This window comes from Pan troglodytes, chromosome 3 (genome assembly GCF_028858775.2).
Source record: "Pan troglodytes isolate AG18354 chromosome 3, NHGRI_mPanTro3-v2.0_pri, whole genome shotgun sequence".
Classification (NCBI taxonomy): domain Eukaryota; kingdom Metazoa; phylum Chordata; class Mammalia; order Primates; family Hominidae; genus Pan; species Pan troglodytes.
This window is the reverse complement of record NC_072401.2, coordinates 92,293,364-92,308,617: the sequence shown is the minus strand read 5'-3', so window position 1 is coordinate 92,308,617 and position 15,254 is coordinate 92,293,364. Positions and strand designations below refer to the sequence as shown.

At 32.2% G+C, this 15,254-nt stretch overlaps 1 protein-coding gene across 20 annotated transcripts in view; it reads right to left on the bottom strand.

The window, feature by feature from the left end:
* The window catches only part of CCSER1 (coiled-coil serine rich protein 1), a 1,481,066-nt gene that overhangs the window by 675,842 nt on the left and 789,970 nt on the right, over window positions 1–15,254 (bottom strand). Inside the window, exon 10 of one of the 20 annotated variants that reach the window (XM_054683838.2) lies at window positions 584–1,714. The exons of 18 other annotated variants lie outside the window; for them this stretch is intronic. In XM_054683838.2, coding sequence (XP_054539813.1) covers window positions 1,655–1,714 — 60 coding nt within the window. In that variant the 3' untranslated portion in view covers window positions 584–1,654. Of the gene's footprint in view, window positions 1–583; window positions 1,715–15,254 lie in introns of those variants that run through there. One more of the 20 variants, XM_016951878.3, reaches the window with a different exon arrangement.

Genomic DNA, 15,254 nt, shown 5'->3' with positions numbered 1-15,254 from the left:
ACATGTTTACTGATGTATATTTAGAATTGATTCACTTACAAGGAAAGAATAAAAGGAGAAAGGAGGAGAAGGGAGGGGTAAGGAAGGAAGGAAAGAAGGAAGGAAGGGAGGAAGGGAGGGAGGGAAGAAAAATAATGTTTTGCTGGTATTAAAAAGAAATCATAAAATTGTACCTAGTTAGGTGACCTTTTCTTGTCTGCAGTTAAAGCTTCTGCTAAATTGCTTTTGAGGAAAAAATGTACCTTTCTTTATTGACTTACTTCAGTTGCTAATACAAATTATTTTGTCTTGGTAGCCTGGTAAAAGATATTCAATTGAATTCTTGCTTCTTCAAGATAATACGGTATTGACCATTCATGTAGATAAAAACCTTTATCAGGGGAGTGCTTTAATTTAAGGGGATGGAGTTTTGCATTATCTACATTTAAAGGTTTTAAGTATAAAATAAGACAATAAAAAGAAAGAGATAAGAATAGGATAAGGAAGGAACTCTAGAAAACTGTTAGAAAAACAAAAAATGTTTTTGTATTTTAGATCACGGAGGGTGTTTTAAGAGGCAAAATCAACAAGGGCAAATACACCATTTTGTGTAAATAAATATATTTATAGTTTTTATTTTAATACCATGTTTTGCACCCAGCATTTACGATTCATAATACATGTTACATAATGATTGAAATAATTTAATTAATTTTATAACATATTTATAAAGGTTACCACCACTAACCATGATTACTTCCTTGTCTGTTTGCCCAACAGGTAGAACTCTCAGTAAAACCTGCTTTCTTCTTCTTGGCTCTATGGCATTTCTATTGCCCTGAACCCTGACCACAACATTGAGCCATTCTTTTGGGCTGTCTATCTCTGTCACCTATCCTTGCAGTAAACTGCAACATTCATGAGTGCCTTGTAGCCACCGGGTCACTTGATAATTAAAGTGACCTGTTATGCAAAGGCAACAGACAGAGACACACAGAAATCAGGAAGCAATTCAAGTCCAGGCCACAGATATCCTTTTAGGATACATTCAGGAGACTCCCTTTAATATGAGGTTAATTTCCAATAAACCATCTTCAACTATTTAGGAATCTAAACAGGTGTTATATTTTCTGTAGTTAGAGTAAGACTCTTCATTATTTATTCTAATTAAAGACATACTGCTTTCATATTTTGGTCTTGATGCGAGGGAAAAAAGACTGTAGATAATTTTGTTCTTCAGTAGGAAATGTCCTACTAAGATGGAAGACACTAAAGGCATTGTTTTCAAACTGATCTAATCTACAAAGATATGTGATGAAATTAAATTAAGACTATAACAAGGGAGACCAATGACATGGATGAGAAGAGTGAACAAAAATACTTAGTGCCAAGTGGAATATTACATTTTAGAATATTTACATATAGAAAGAATTTTTTAAACAAAATCTATTTTTGTTTTAAAAATACAATGAGAATAAAGCAGAAATATGTTAGTTGAATCTTAATTCATCAATATTTTATATGATTTTTGCAAATGCAAAAATTGTGAAGTAATTGAACTGAAAATTTTTCTATATTACATACTTAAAATATGAAATGAAAAAATTGATTTTACTCAATATTTTACATGTCACAGATTAGTGATGCATTTCTTATTGTCAGATAATGATTTAACCTAAGTTGAAATAAGTACTGGTTTAAATAAACCTTCAGTGCATGTAGGATTCCACAGGGCCTTGAAAAGAAGAAAACAAAAAGAAATGAATGAAGTCAATAAAATAAAATGAAATTTTACTTAATATGAATATTTTAAATGTTCACACACTTTTAACAAACACAGACCAACATAAAACGGTTCTATTTATGATTTTCTCAATCAAAAATTGCTCTTAACATTTATAACAAATATATTAGTAATGCTTATAGGCTCCCAACTTCCAATTAAACATGCTCTATTACCAAACATGAGATTAAAGAGGGAAGATTAATTAGCGAATATTTTCATTCCCTTGGTTTTATAATTAGAGTACAAAAACAAGTTTTAATAAACTTTTTTCCTTTATGTATTCTTCCATCTTAAAGAAAACTGCAAGAAAATTAAATAATTAAGCACTACATAAGTCTCACGTGGCTGTCCTAGTATTTTTGCAACCCGTAGTCACCATCCAAAGTACTAAATAAACACAAAGCTTCAACAGAATTTTGTTAATCTGCAACAATTATTATCTTATAATTATATTTTAGTCTCTAAACTTTATTGCAATTTTAAGTAATAAGAAATACAAGACATTTCAAAATATGTCACCCTTTTTACAAAAAGAGACTTCATTTTGTGCTGGTAATATATATGAAAAGAAGTATAATTTGCAAGAAGCATAGAATATGATATCTGCTCCCAGGAATGTAAAAGTTTAGTTAGAGTGATATAAATGAATATATGAAAGGATGAGCCATACTACAAAGACGGTAAGTTATAATCAATAGGACAGATACATGTTAATATAGGAAACTGGCAATATTATATAGGACTGGTAACTGTAAAGGTAGGTTAAATAGAACTGATAACTGCTGACGGAGTTCTACAGAAAGAGAAATCACTCCTTGTTTGCGTTGCCCAATCAAGGATATGAAATTGGAGCTTGGCTTAAAATACAGATATATTGTGGGGCAGAGGTATTCCAAGTGAAATGGTTAAAAAGAAACCAAAATGAAACCTAAAAACTTAGAAAATGATTAACAGTTTGTAATGAATCAGTGTTGATGGAATAAAAGGTTTTAGTTTGAAAACAGTAGGTGTTCTAATTGCATAAATAGGGGAGGGTATAATTTTAGCAGCTATGGATGCTGGCTTGGGGAGTGTGGATTCTACCCTATATGCCTTATTGAGCCATTCAGTGTGTGTGTGGTGTGTGTGTGTGTGTGTGTGTGTGTGTGTGTGTGTTTCAAATTAGAAATACAACACAACGTAAGCTGTGTGTTTGCATTTATTTTTTATTTTCGGCAAATTTATCTGTGTGTTATATAGATTAGAATGTGTAACATGACAAGACCAAAAGCAATATGAGGAAATCCTGAAGCACCCAGCAGGATTGAGAGTTGAATGTTCTTGGTAGTATGATTTTCCCTGTCACCATGCTTGTTCTGGTTCTGTGAACAGTGACCCATCACTCGAGTTCCAGCTCAAATGCAACATTGGCAGAACCATCTTCCCTGATGGCTCTTTTCTAGACAGTAGCTCCTTCCCTTCACGTGGTTTCTCTTAATGTCATCTTTCTGTTCATCTCCTTTATGCCCTTAATACGGTGTGAAATTCTCTTTTTTACTTCTTTGGTTTTTAGTTTACTGCCTGTCTTCATTGACTAGAATATGAGGTTTACGAAGACAAAAAAACTTGTCTGGTTGTGTATGCTTGGTGTTCACTGCTACAATCTCAGTGTCTGGAATATCTCTTACTCTTTTTTTTTCTTTTACATAACTTTATAAATGAATAGAGGTAATAAAAGGAACACCAGGACTATAACTATATGTTACACACAGATGCAGATACGTTATTACTAACCATTTTCTTTAAAAAAGGTCTGCAAAATCTTTAAGACTAAGAATTAAACATTAAGAAGATGCCTGCCTTTCAGTATTTATTACACAAATACTAGTTGAGTGAATGTGAAAGACAGAGAGAATATATTTTATATGTTATATTATACATTTTAGAAATCTGGAATTCTGTTTTTCTGTGTATTTTAAGGTTCCCAACATTCATATACTTAATGAAAGTCTAACCCAGATCCACTTTTTAATTTTAAAATAGTAAAATGAAGGGAAAAATACCATAATAGCCTGAATATGTTCAGAGACACACATGTAATGAGAATATATGATACTAACACTTCTCTTTCCATAAAAGTTTTAATACTTTAGTATTTGTGATGTGAAGTGGACAAAAAAAACTTAATCCATCTGTGTCATTTTAAGCAAGTAGAACATGAAGACAACTGCAAGGAAATAGTAAAGTTCACCTAATGAGAACAAATGGCTTCCTGTGACTACATTGTAGTGAAAATAATAATTTGAAAGATTCTTTTTTATGATTTACCACTCTGGGGATATTATAAACTAGGAAAATCAGTTACAAAATAGATTAATCTTCTTGGGCTTTAAGGTATAATGCATTCAATATATTGTCAAATTAGAAAGAAAAATTCTACAATATTTAACATTTATTTTTAATAATTACATTTTAGAAACAAAATTGTCATTAAATTCTCTGTTTCCACAAAATTTTCCAAGTTATTTTATTTTGTAAGAAAGTAGATTTGAATAGAAAGTAAATACATTGTGCAAATAATTTCATATTCATGTTAGCAGTGATGAGCTTTCTTTTTTAAATAATATATTTCTACTTTGAAAGTATATTTTATTATTATAAAAATACATATGTTAATTGCAAAAAGTGACAAAAAGAGATAAACAAAAATAAGGAAATAAAATGGTACATTCCTACAAACCAGAGATCGTCACTATACCAAGCTTTCTGGATTCATTTGCACTTATTTTTTTTAACTAAAAAGAGAACCACATAGTACATTGTGTTTTTCACTTTACTTGCCTTTTTTTCCCCAGTAGTAACCTCTAAACTGTTCATGTAAATAAGTTTTCATTACATCTAATAGCAATCCTTGTTCAAATTTCTTCAGATGTCCCTCAAATACATGTTACTGCTGGACTTCCCAACCCAATTTAGTCCTGGCCATATATTACATCTTACTATAATGCCATTTAAATATTTTTGCATATTTTTAAGTTGGGAAACCATTCCCTTTATTGAGAAAACTTTTAAGATACAGAAAAACAGACTTGTAGTATTAACACCTGTGTAGCCTTCACCTCATATCTTAGTCCATTTTGCATTGCTCTAACACCTGAGACTGGGTAGTTTATTTATTTTTAAAAAAGGTTTATTTGGCTCAGGATTATGCAAGCTGTAAGATTGGGCATCTGGTGAAAGTCTCAACCTACTTCCACTTGTGGCAAAAATGGAAGGGGAGCCGGTACGTAAAGACAGGACACTCACTACCCGAGAGGAAGTAGGAGAGACAGCAGGGAGGTGACTGCTCTCTCAGGAACTCATAGAGTGAGAACTCACTCACCCCCAGGGTGGGCATTAATCTATTAATGAAAGATCTCTCTCATGATCCAAACACCCCCCATTCTCCCATTAAACCCCATCTCCAATTGGGAATCAAATTTCAGCATGAGAGTTGGAGGAGATGAACATTGAAATCATAGCACCTAGATTCAGTAATTAAGAGTTGCCATAGCTGCTTTTGGTCCTCTCTCCCTCTCTCTAGTTATTCATCATATATATATAATATATATACACACACACATATATATACATATATATGCATTTCATATGTCGTTATGTCTGTTTAGTTTCTTTAATCAAGACAGTCCCCTATTTTGTGTGTGTCTGTGTGTGTGCGTGTGTGTGTGTGATGGAGTTTCACTCTTGTTGCCCAGGCTGGAGTGCAATGGCACAATCTAGGCTCACTGCAACCTCTGCCTCCCGGGTTCAAGCGATTTTCTTGCCTCAGTCTCCTGAGTTGCTGGGATTACAGGCATGTGCCACCATGTCCAGCTAATTTTGTATTATTAGTAGAGACAGGGTTTCTCCATGTTGGTCAGGCTGGTCTCGAACTCCCAACCTCACCTGATCCACCCGCCTTGGCCTCCCAAAGTGCTGGGATTACAGGCATGAGCCACCATGCCCAGCAGATAGTCCCCCAATTTTTAATAGCATCTTCTTTTTTAGGGATACCATGAGTTGTCTTGTAGAATACTGCCCATTTGGATTTTGTCTGATTTTTGATTCATGGTATTGTTTAACTTATCCACCTACTTCCTGTTTCCTGACTACTGAAAGTTAAGCCTATAAGCTTGAAAGGTTTATACTTTTTCAGTGGGCAAAAGAAGAAAATATTCTTCAATTAGCAAATAATAAGTTCATGTTGACACTTTACATTTGAATATAACATTATCAGGTTCTTTCCTTTAACTTGTATTTTCATAGTTATGTTTATTTTCTCTTATCCTGAAATAACTTGGATGCTAGAAACATTAGATTTGGTTGTGAAATGTTATAACACACAAATAACGTCACAATTATTATAACAATAGTAATATAATTTTGTTTCTGATTGAAGTTTTAGATGTTTTTTGCATTTGTCTTTGTCCTTATACTGTAACTCATTTGATAATGAGCCATTATCAAATAGCCCCCTATTGTTATTTGTGTTGTTTTTCTTCTTTAACTGTTACAAAAAATGATCATAAAGAAAACCTTATGAAAATATTATTTGGTACATATGAAAGTGTATGTTCAGGTTAAACTTCTAGAGATAGCATTGCTAGGTGTAGGATAAGACTATAATTATATTAGAGTTTTCAAAATTCTCTTCTAAAGGATATGTGCCATTGTTATTATTTAGTAGGAGAAAATTTAAAACAAAATGTAAAAAATGTTTAAAATATTCACGTGATTGAATGATATTCAGTCCTTTAAATTATGAATAGTAAAATGCATTCATTAACATTACAGTAAAATAATATTCATCTATTTGACATGTCAAAAACATATATGAAGACATGTATGTTTATGTACTTGTAATATATTTATACATAATCCAGCATTTATATGATTATTTTAACATACTAAAACCAAAGTGGAGAAAAAAAAATCTTCCAAAAGTATAGAAAATAATACACTCACACCAAGTATTTTTTTACATTTTTATGAATTACATAAATTTTTAGTTTTGTACTTTTATGACATATAATTGTGTCATATTACTGATACTCCTGCAAAGAAAAGTTAATCTTTTCAGACTCAATTAGGGTCTGTAGCATCTTTTTCATAAATTAAAAAAAAAAAACACTTCGTCCTGGCACGGTGGCTCACGCCTGTAATCCCAGCACTTGGGGAGGCCGAGGTGGGCAGATCATGAGGTCAGGAGATTGAGACCATCCTGGCTAACATGGTGAAACCCCGTCTCTACTAAAAATACAAAAAATTAGCCGGGCGTGGTGGCGGGCGCCTGTAGTCCCAGCTACTCAGGAGGCTGAGGCAGGAGAATGCGGTGAACCCGGGAGGTGGAGCTTGCAGTGAGCTGAGATCGCCCCTCCGCACTCCAGCCTCGGCGACAGAGCGAGACTCCGTCTCAAAAAAAAATAAAATAAAATCACACACACACACACACACACACACACACACACACTTCTAGGTAACATTTTTGGAACAACATTGTTTCTTTCTTTCTTTTTCTTTCTTTCTTTTCTTTCCTTCGTTCCTTCCTTCCTTCCTTCTTTCTTTTTCTTTCTTTCTTTCTTTCTCCTTCTTTCTCCTTCCTTCCTTCCTTCTTTCCTTCCTTCCTTCCTTTCTTTCTTGAGACGGAACAACATTGTTTCTTTTTTTTTTTTTTTGGAGACGGAGTCTTGCTCTGTCACCCAGCCTGGAGTACAGTGGCACAATCTCGGCTCACTGCAACCTCTGCCTCTCGGGTTCAAGCGATTCTCCTGCCTTAGCCTCTTGAGTAGCTGGAATTACAGTTGTCCGCAACAACGCCAGGCTAATTTTTATAATTTTAGTAGAGAAGGGATTTCACCATGTTAGCCAGGCTGGTCTCGAACTCCTGACCTCGGGTGATTCGCCCGCCTGGGCCACCAAAGTGCTGCAATTAAAGGTGTGAGGCACCGCGCTGGGCTCTAAGTGTTTCTTATAACCCCCAAAACTTAAAAACATAATACTTTTCATTCTATATTAGCACTTTCTTTGGCTTATGAATAATTCATTCATATTTAGGGTATACTTTTCCAATACAACAAAATGCTAAACCTGTTTAAGTACTTTTCTCTCAGAAAGTTACTCTATATTAGACCACACTTTAAATAAATATCTTCTAATGTGATAGTTTAAATTCAAATCTATAAAGCCATTTATAAACAGAGAACTCATAAAATAATGGCAAACCTGAAATAATTCTGGTATGTATAGAACTTTGATTCTTTAAGTACTCCGAAATGCAAATTACATTCTTTTTGGTATAAATTTTCTCTATAATAGATCAACTTTATAAATTTAAAATTCTAATTACCATCTTAACAATGTGGCATGAAAAAAGAGTAAAAATTCCTGGTATTCTTATTTTACAGAGCATAAGGTTAATGATACATGTGGCTTTCTTTTAGGAAACTTTCTAATATAATATTCTGAAAATCCATGTTCTTTTGTTGGCTTGTTATTAAGCCAAACATTTATGGAATATTTTCCTTTTAGCTCTCTATGGATTTTTATAAGTTAAAAATCCCTTTACAGTTTTATTTTGAAACACTATTAATGTAAACATTTCAATGACTTTTTTCCTCTCAAATCAATATCAGTTATTTCACTGGCAAAAGGTAGAAGCTAGCTATTCTCAAATCCCAAAGCATTAATCAAGTAGCTGAAAAACATTTTGATGGACAAAGACCACACTGAGGACCAATGTTCTTGGTACATATTATCCCTTTTTGTGCATCTAAATCAAGTACAAGTAGAGTTGTCAAAGGGAATAGCAGATCTCATGAGAAAACTGAGGGAAAAATTAAGTAACTTAATGAAATCTGATAGCCTAGTGAAACAAAAGCTCTACCATGACAAAACAGAAAAGCCATGAGCTAGTGTACTGTGAAAAACAAAATACCATCTTCTATGTTACGGAAAAAATTGTTATCACTATTTCATTAGAAGCTATATGGGTTTATGATTTCTGCGATTAAAAAATTAGTGTTTCTGAGAGTTAATTTGATTACCACCTTAAAAAGAAATCATCTTTATATTAATATGTACCAAGTATAATAAAATGGACAGCAAATATTCCTAGCTAATAGTTATATAAATTCAATTTAATCATATTAAAATTCAAATAAGCATTTTAAACATTGTGTTAATGTAAGAGATGATTCCCAGTAATTCTTATTATATACACGGAAAAATTAAAGAATGCATCTAATTCTAACTTCTATAATAGGAATAATACATCAAATAAAAGCAAACTTTTTGTACCTATGTCTTATTTGTGTGTGTGTGTGTATATATGTGCATGTGTGTGTGTATTAATAGACGATGTTTTGGTGTGTGCGTATGTACAGATATATATTTCAATGACATATTTCAAGGAGATACATCTATTTCAAGGATATAATATATATTCCAAGAATATATATATTTCAAATATATGTCAAAGATATATATATATTTCAAGGATATTTATGTGTGTATGTCAATATATGTACATATATATCATGTATGTATATATATGTCATGTGTATATATATATATATAAAATAAGGATAAATTTCCTTTTGCAAATTTTTCCTGATTGTAGACCACATCAAAGGAAAGCAATGTTTTTGATAGAAATAAATTAATATAAGTCCACAAAAATTTACTTTAAACAAGTACCTGAACTAAGTCATAGAACTTAGCTTCATACAGATTATAATAATTAGCTGCAATTGATTGATGCTTTGTAAACAGATAATGAGAGATACTTCAAGCTTATACTTGGTGTTTCCTTCCAAAGGGTGGTAAAAATTCTTTCTGTAAGGACTTTTTTTTTCTTTTCCTTTTTCTTTTTTTTGAGACAGAGTCTCTCTCTGTCTCCCAGGCTGGAGTGCAGTGGCGCGATCTCGGCTCACTGCAAGCTACGCCTCCCTGGTTTTACGCCATTCTCCTGCCTCAGTCTCCGAGTAGCGAGTAGCTGGGACTACAGGCGTGCACCACCTATGCCTGGCTAATTTTTTTTTAAAATTTTTAGTAGAGACGGGGTTTCACCGTGTTAGCCAGGATGGCCTCGATCTCCTGACCTCGTGATCCGCCTGCCTCAGCCTCCCAAAGTGCTGGGATTACAGGCGTGAGCCACCCTGCCCAGCCAGGACTTCTTCTTATATAATCTCACTTAGTACACTAGATACTCTAAGAGACTCCTAAGGCAGTCTAGGAAAAATATTAGAAAAATTTGAAATTAAATTTAGATTTCCTATAAAGGTAGCAATCTATGAGTTGGAAGTAGAAGTGGACAGGGAGAAATTTTCCATTCAACAAATATGTATTTTTCTTCTCTTTTATCAACACTACCACAACATAATTTTCAGCAAATATGATATCTATTATTACTATTTTAAACTATATAAAACCTCCTGCGTGTGTACTCTTTTCAATTTTTTTTAAGTTAACATTATTTTTAACTGACAAATTGTATACATTTATGGCATACAATGTGATATTTTGATATTGATATATGTATACAATGTGGAATGATTAAATCAAACAAATTAACACATCAACCATCCCATTACTTATCTTTTTTTGTAGTGAGACATTTGAAATTTAGTTATTTTGAAATACATAATACATTATCATTAATTATAGTCACCCTGCGTACAGCAGATCTCAAAATTTATTTCGTCTGCAACTCAAGCTTTATAACCTTGGACCAGCAACAACTCATTCTCTCCCCATCCTCGTGTGCTGTTTCATCTTAATGAATATTTTTATAATTATAAGAACTTTCATAGATGACATCTAGCCTTGCTGTTTTCCTCATAACGATCTCAACCACACATTCTCTTAACAAAAGGGCTTTTGGTTCACTGATACTAATTCTATGTAGTCACTGCAGAATTAAAGACCTGGTGGCAGTCCAGGGGGATCTGGCTCCTAAGCAAAGATTCAAGATTTTAAAAAGAATCATTCAGTGCAACACTATAAAAACAACTGCATGTTGGCACTTATGTTTAGACATTGCTAGTTGTCTATGCTGATTTGAGTTTAATACTTCATTCTAAAAGGCATAACGCAGTAATTTTTAAATACTTGTTGGATATAAAAAAGTAATATAGAAAATCATATAGTATATAGCAATATCCATACCTGTATGTTTTGTGAATGAAACAATGCATATTAATTTGTTATAAATTTTTAGAATTATAAAAAATTAGTGGCTTTTAGTTAATTTTTTTTCACCAAGTAATCATTGAGTGCTTTCTATATTTGTTTAGTTTCACCAGCACACCTCTGATAAATCGGATACGCTGATATACAATGAAGTCTAATTATACATTTAAAGCATATAAATCCAACTCTGCTCTGGAAGAAGAATAGTGTTCAGGGTAAAAAGAGTGTAGGGTGAATGCAAGCAACAAACAGAAAGAGGAGAAGCAAATGTAATTAATACTGTGTGGTTGATTTTACTCAGATTTCTTCTCAGTGCTTATGCTAGATGAATATGATATAGAAGAGTTGCGTCAGCTGTTCCCTCAGGTAGACCGTATTCCTCTAGTGTGAGTCTCTTGATGTACTGAGCCTGAATCTAGGTTTTATAATCTAGAATATAATTTTTATACTACATGACGTCTAAATGAAGCTATTCTTATCTAGGGCTCCAGCAACGACAAAGTGCTTAGTTCTTACTGACTGAAGGGACGTCAAGGAATTTTCAAGAAGCACATCACAAAGGAATTTTTGATTAAACACGATTTTCACCTCACCTTCTTTAAGTCTCAAATCTCAAACTCAGACCTCCCTAGATCACCCTATTTAAAATTTCTGATCATAGTCTTGACCCTTCCACTATACACTTAGAATTATTCTTTCTCTGTGCTATTTTTATTTTTCACATTGCTTTCAGCCCCTTCAAATGCATTATATAATTTGCTTATTTACTTAGCTTATTGATTTTTAAGTATGCCCTCACCAGTTGCAAGCTCCATGCAGGAATATTTTTTGTTTGGTTAAAGGATATATTCCAAGGACCTAGAATGGAGCCTGGTTGCTAGAGGGGACTTAGTCATATTTGTTGAATGAAAGCATGAATACATTTTCAAAAGTGATGCCCTTAGAACATTACCACTGGATAAGATGTGACTCCATTACATGTTAATAAGCACCCGTGGCAGATAATCATGTTTTTAAACATGATAGATGTTTTTAAACAATGTTCTTATCTAAAAGTTATCTTTAATGTAATGGGAAAAATTATAGTCCATAAGCAAACCTGGAATATATAACTCAATTTTTAAAACTAAATGTTTTTTAATTTGTAAAAATAAACAGAAATATTTGAGATAAGTAAATATAAATACATGAAGCATGTGCGGGGGAGTCACTTTTTTCTAATAAATGCCAGAGCACATTCATACATGATCAGGAGAAGTACTGAATTTAAGAAGATAGAAGTAATAAATAAAAGCAAAACAGAAACTTTAATAAACTACAGTATATTAGCAGCATGATGAGAAAGCCTAATTGATAGTTATTCAATTCTTAGAACGGGGCTTAATCCACAGGCAGACATAATACATTAGCACAAGCACAAAAAACACTTCTGCTCTATCTAATAAAACAATTACAGTAAAAACTAATCATTCTTATTCCTAACATGAATACAGCATGATGAACTATTTTCATATTTTTTAGGACTGTCTGCAAACTGCGCCAGGAGCACCACCAAAATTAAATCTGAGAAAAGTACCAGAGATTGTGAAATACACAGATAATTGCATTGAAAAGTTTTTCAAAGTGTACATCCATAATGCAAATAATATTATTTTCCTCATGTGTAAGTAGAAAACTGTATTTATAAAGCAAATCCCACCATTTGGAAAGTGTGTTAAAATATTTGAAAAAATAAACAGTGGTATGAGCATCCATTAACAAACTGATTTATGCTCTATTCATACATGAATGAGACAAAATACGTGATGCCACAGTCCAGTCCATTTTAAGTAGCCAAATTGAAACCCCTAATGATATTTAAACTAACAGTAATTAATAATAATTTAATATTTAATGAAATACCTGATAACATCAGAAGTCTTAAAGAAAACACTGCCAAGTTCAAGACTAAAAATGGCTTCTTATTAAATGTTAGTGTAAATCACATGCTAATGAAGGAAGAAACTGCTTTACTTAAAACTTTAGTGCATTTGTGGCTCAGAGAAATTTTTAAATCCTCTGACTATTCTGTGTCAATTTCAGGCATTATCTGAAAAGAAAACTTGAACTTAAAGTCAATCAACCTGTCACATTTTCAAAAACAATCTTCTTCAGGACATAAGCTGTCCATAAAGATGTCAAATTAATGAAAGTATCTGAATTTCTCACTGTCAGAATATAAGATCTTTAGAATGTTTTGATTATGCATTCTCAAATATTGTAATCAAAATGCTATTTGTAGTAGTTCAAGCTATAAAATATTTACAGACAGCATATATACTACATTGAAACATCTGTTTATACATTTGATGTAATTAGATAAAAAACTTCCCTACCCCTCAATGTAATCTTGAAATGGGCAGCAATGCTACTTAACTACATCTATTCATCTTCTATCCTGTTTTAATAACACAGTGACACCTAAGAAATTATTCTTTGATCTTTCAATAAACTAAGCCTGTGCAGACAGAGGAACGTGGAAGAGGTTAAATTGGCATTGATTATTTAAGACACATTCATCATTTATTTAACAATCTCCCTCATCACAAAAACTATGGTGTTTATAGGCCTGTGCTGAGACACTCTGAATTTTTTTTTTAAGTCTTGCCATGTGCATTAGAAGTCAGAGCACATTGTAAACTAACATTAGTTTCATGTCTCCTGACAAATCTGGGGCAGGATAAAAGTAGTTTATTGTACAAATCTTTAAACTTATTCATGGCAGTGAATTTTTAATAGATTTTATTATAATTAATGTTTTCTGGGAATTCTATTTCTTATCTTAAGCAAAATGTGTAGCAACAGCTATTTTCCCACAGAAATTATATTAATGATGACATGTAGTATCATATATTCTGATACTCATATCAATAAAACATGATCCATAATAATCTGTAAAGAACAATTTGTGGCTAATGTTGGCAGCTTTAAGAAGAAAACAAAAGAGTATAAGAAACATCCATAATGTACAAGATTTCCACGAGATGTTTCTTGTTTTTGAATAAACACAATTTGCAAGTTATAAATAGATACATGTGTGTATAAAATATTTTTGAAAGTTAAAATAAGGTGAAACTATATTTCCTGAGGGTGAAACAGAACAAAATACTATAAATTGAAGAATAAATTATTATTATTGCATATAAAATATTTAAAAATATTTACAAATAAATATTGAAAATATATCCTGGTCATGGGAGAAATTGTACAGTTTATGAATCATATATTTCCAGTTATGTAGTTTATCATACTGAAAGTGTTTTACTTATTTTTGATTTGTTTAAGTATTTCCATCCCCAGTTTTTCACATGCAAGATGCCCTAAAGTTTAGTATTACAGTTACATCTAGTTACTTTCATAAGTTTTTACATGCATATTTTAGAAATTTAATTTGCTCATATGAAGGGGATTCTTTAGGGACTCATTGTCAAAAAAAGTATTATTCTTTAACCTTAATTCAATACAGTAAGATGCATTAAACTATCACTGTAACATACGAAACAAGCTAGGAACATTGAAGATTTAATGAGGATTAACAATTACCATGGCTTCATTTTACATTTTTATTTTCATGCTTAGAGAACTAAATGACATTGATATAAGAAATATCATAGAAATTAGAAAATTATGAGGCATGGATAGGCAAATACGTAAGAGGCTGCTGGTAACTATGGTGTTAGAATAACTATCCACAGATAAGTCATTTCCCCAGAGGTGTCGTTCATTCCTCAGTAACCAATTCTCACAAGCAATCACTAATAGTGTCACATAAAATTGATGGTATTACATAAAAGTCTGACATTTTATATTTATATTGTCATTTAAAAAGTTAGAATTCTGTCTCCCAAACATTGTTTCTTTAAATAAAATTGAAAATTTGAATCCAAATGTATATTTGTTTTCTCTTTTCCAAGCACATTACCTTAAATAAAAGACTAGACTCCCGACAAACGTCATGTAGTAGTAAAAAAGTGACTTCATTTTTCTGAAATTCAGTTAACTTATTTAAAAATTTGGGGCCTTGAAGTAAGTGGATTCTAATTTAACTTGTAGTCCCTGTGTTGTATGATGTTATATTAGAATAAGATTTAATGAAAATTATGATTTTATTACTCATATTGAACAAACTCTCTGTCTTGCAGATTTATAGATACAAAGGTTGTTATTTGTAAAACACATATTGGGTTTATATCCTAAGGACTAGCATATAAATATTTTCATTAAAAAATTTTTAGGCAGGGGG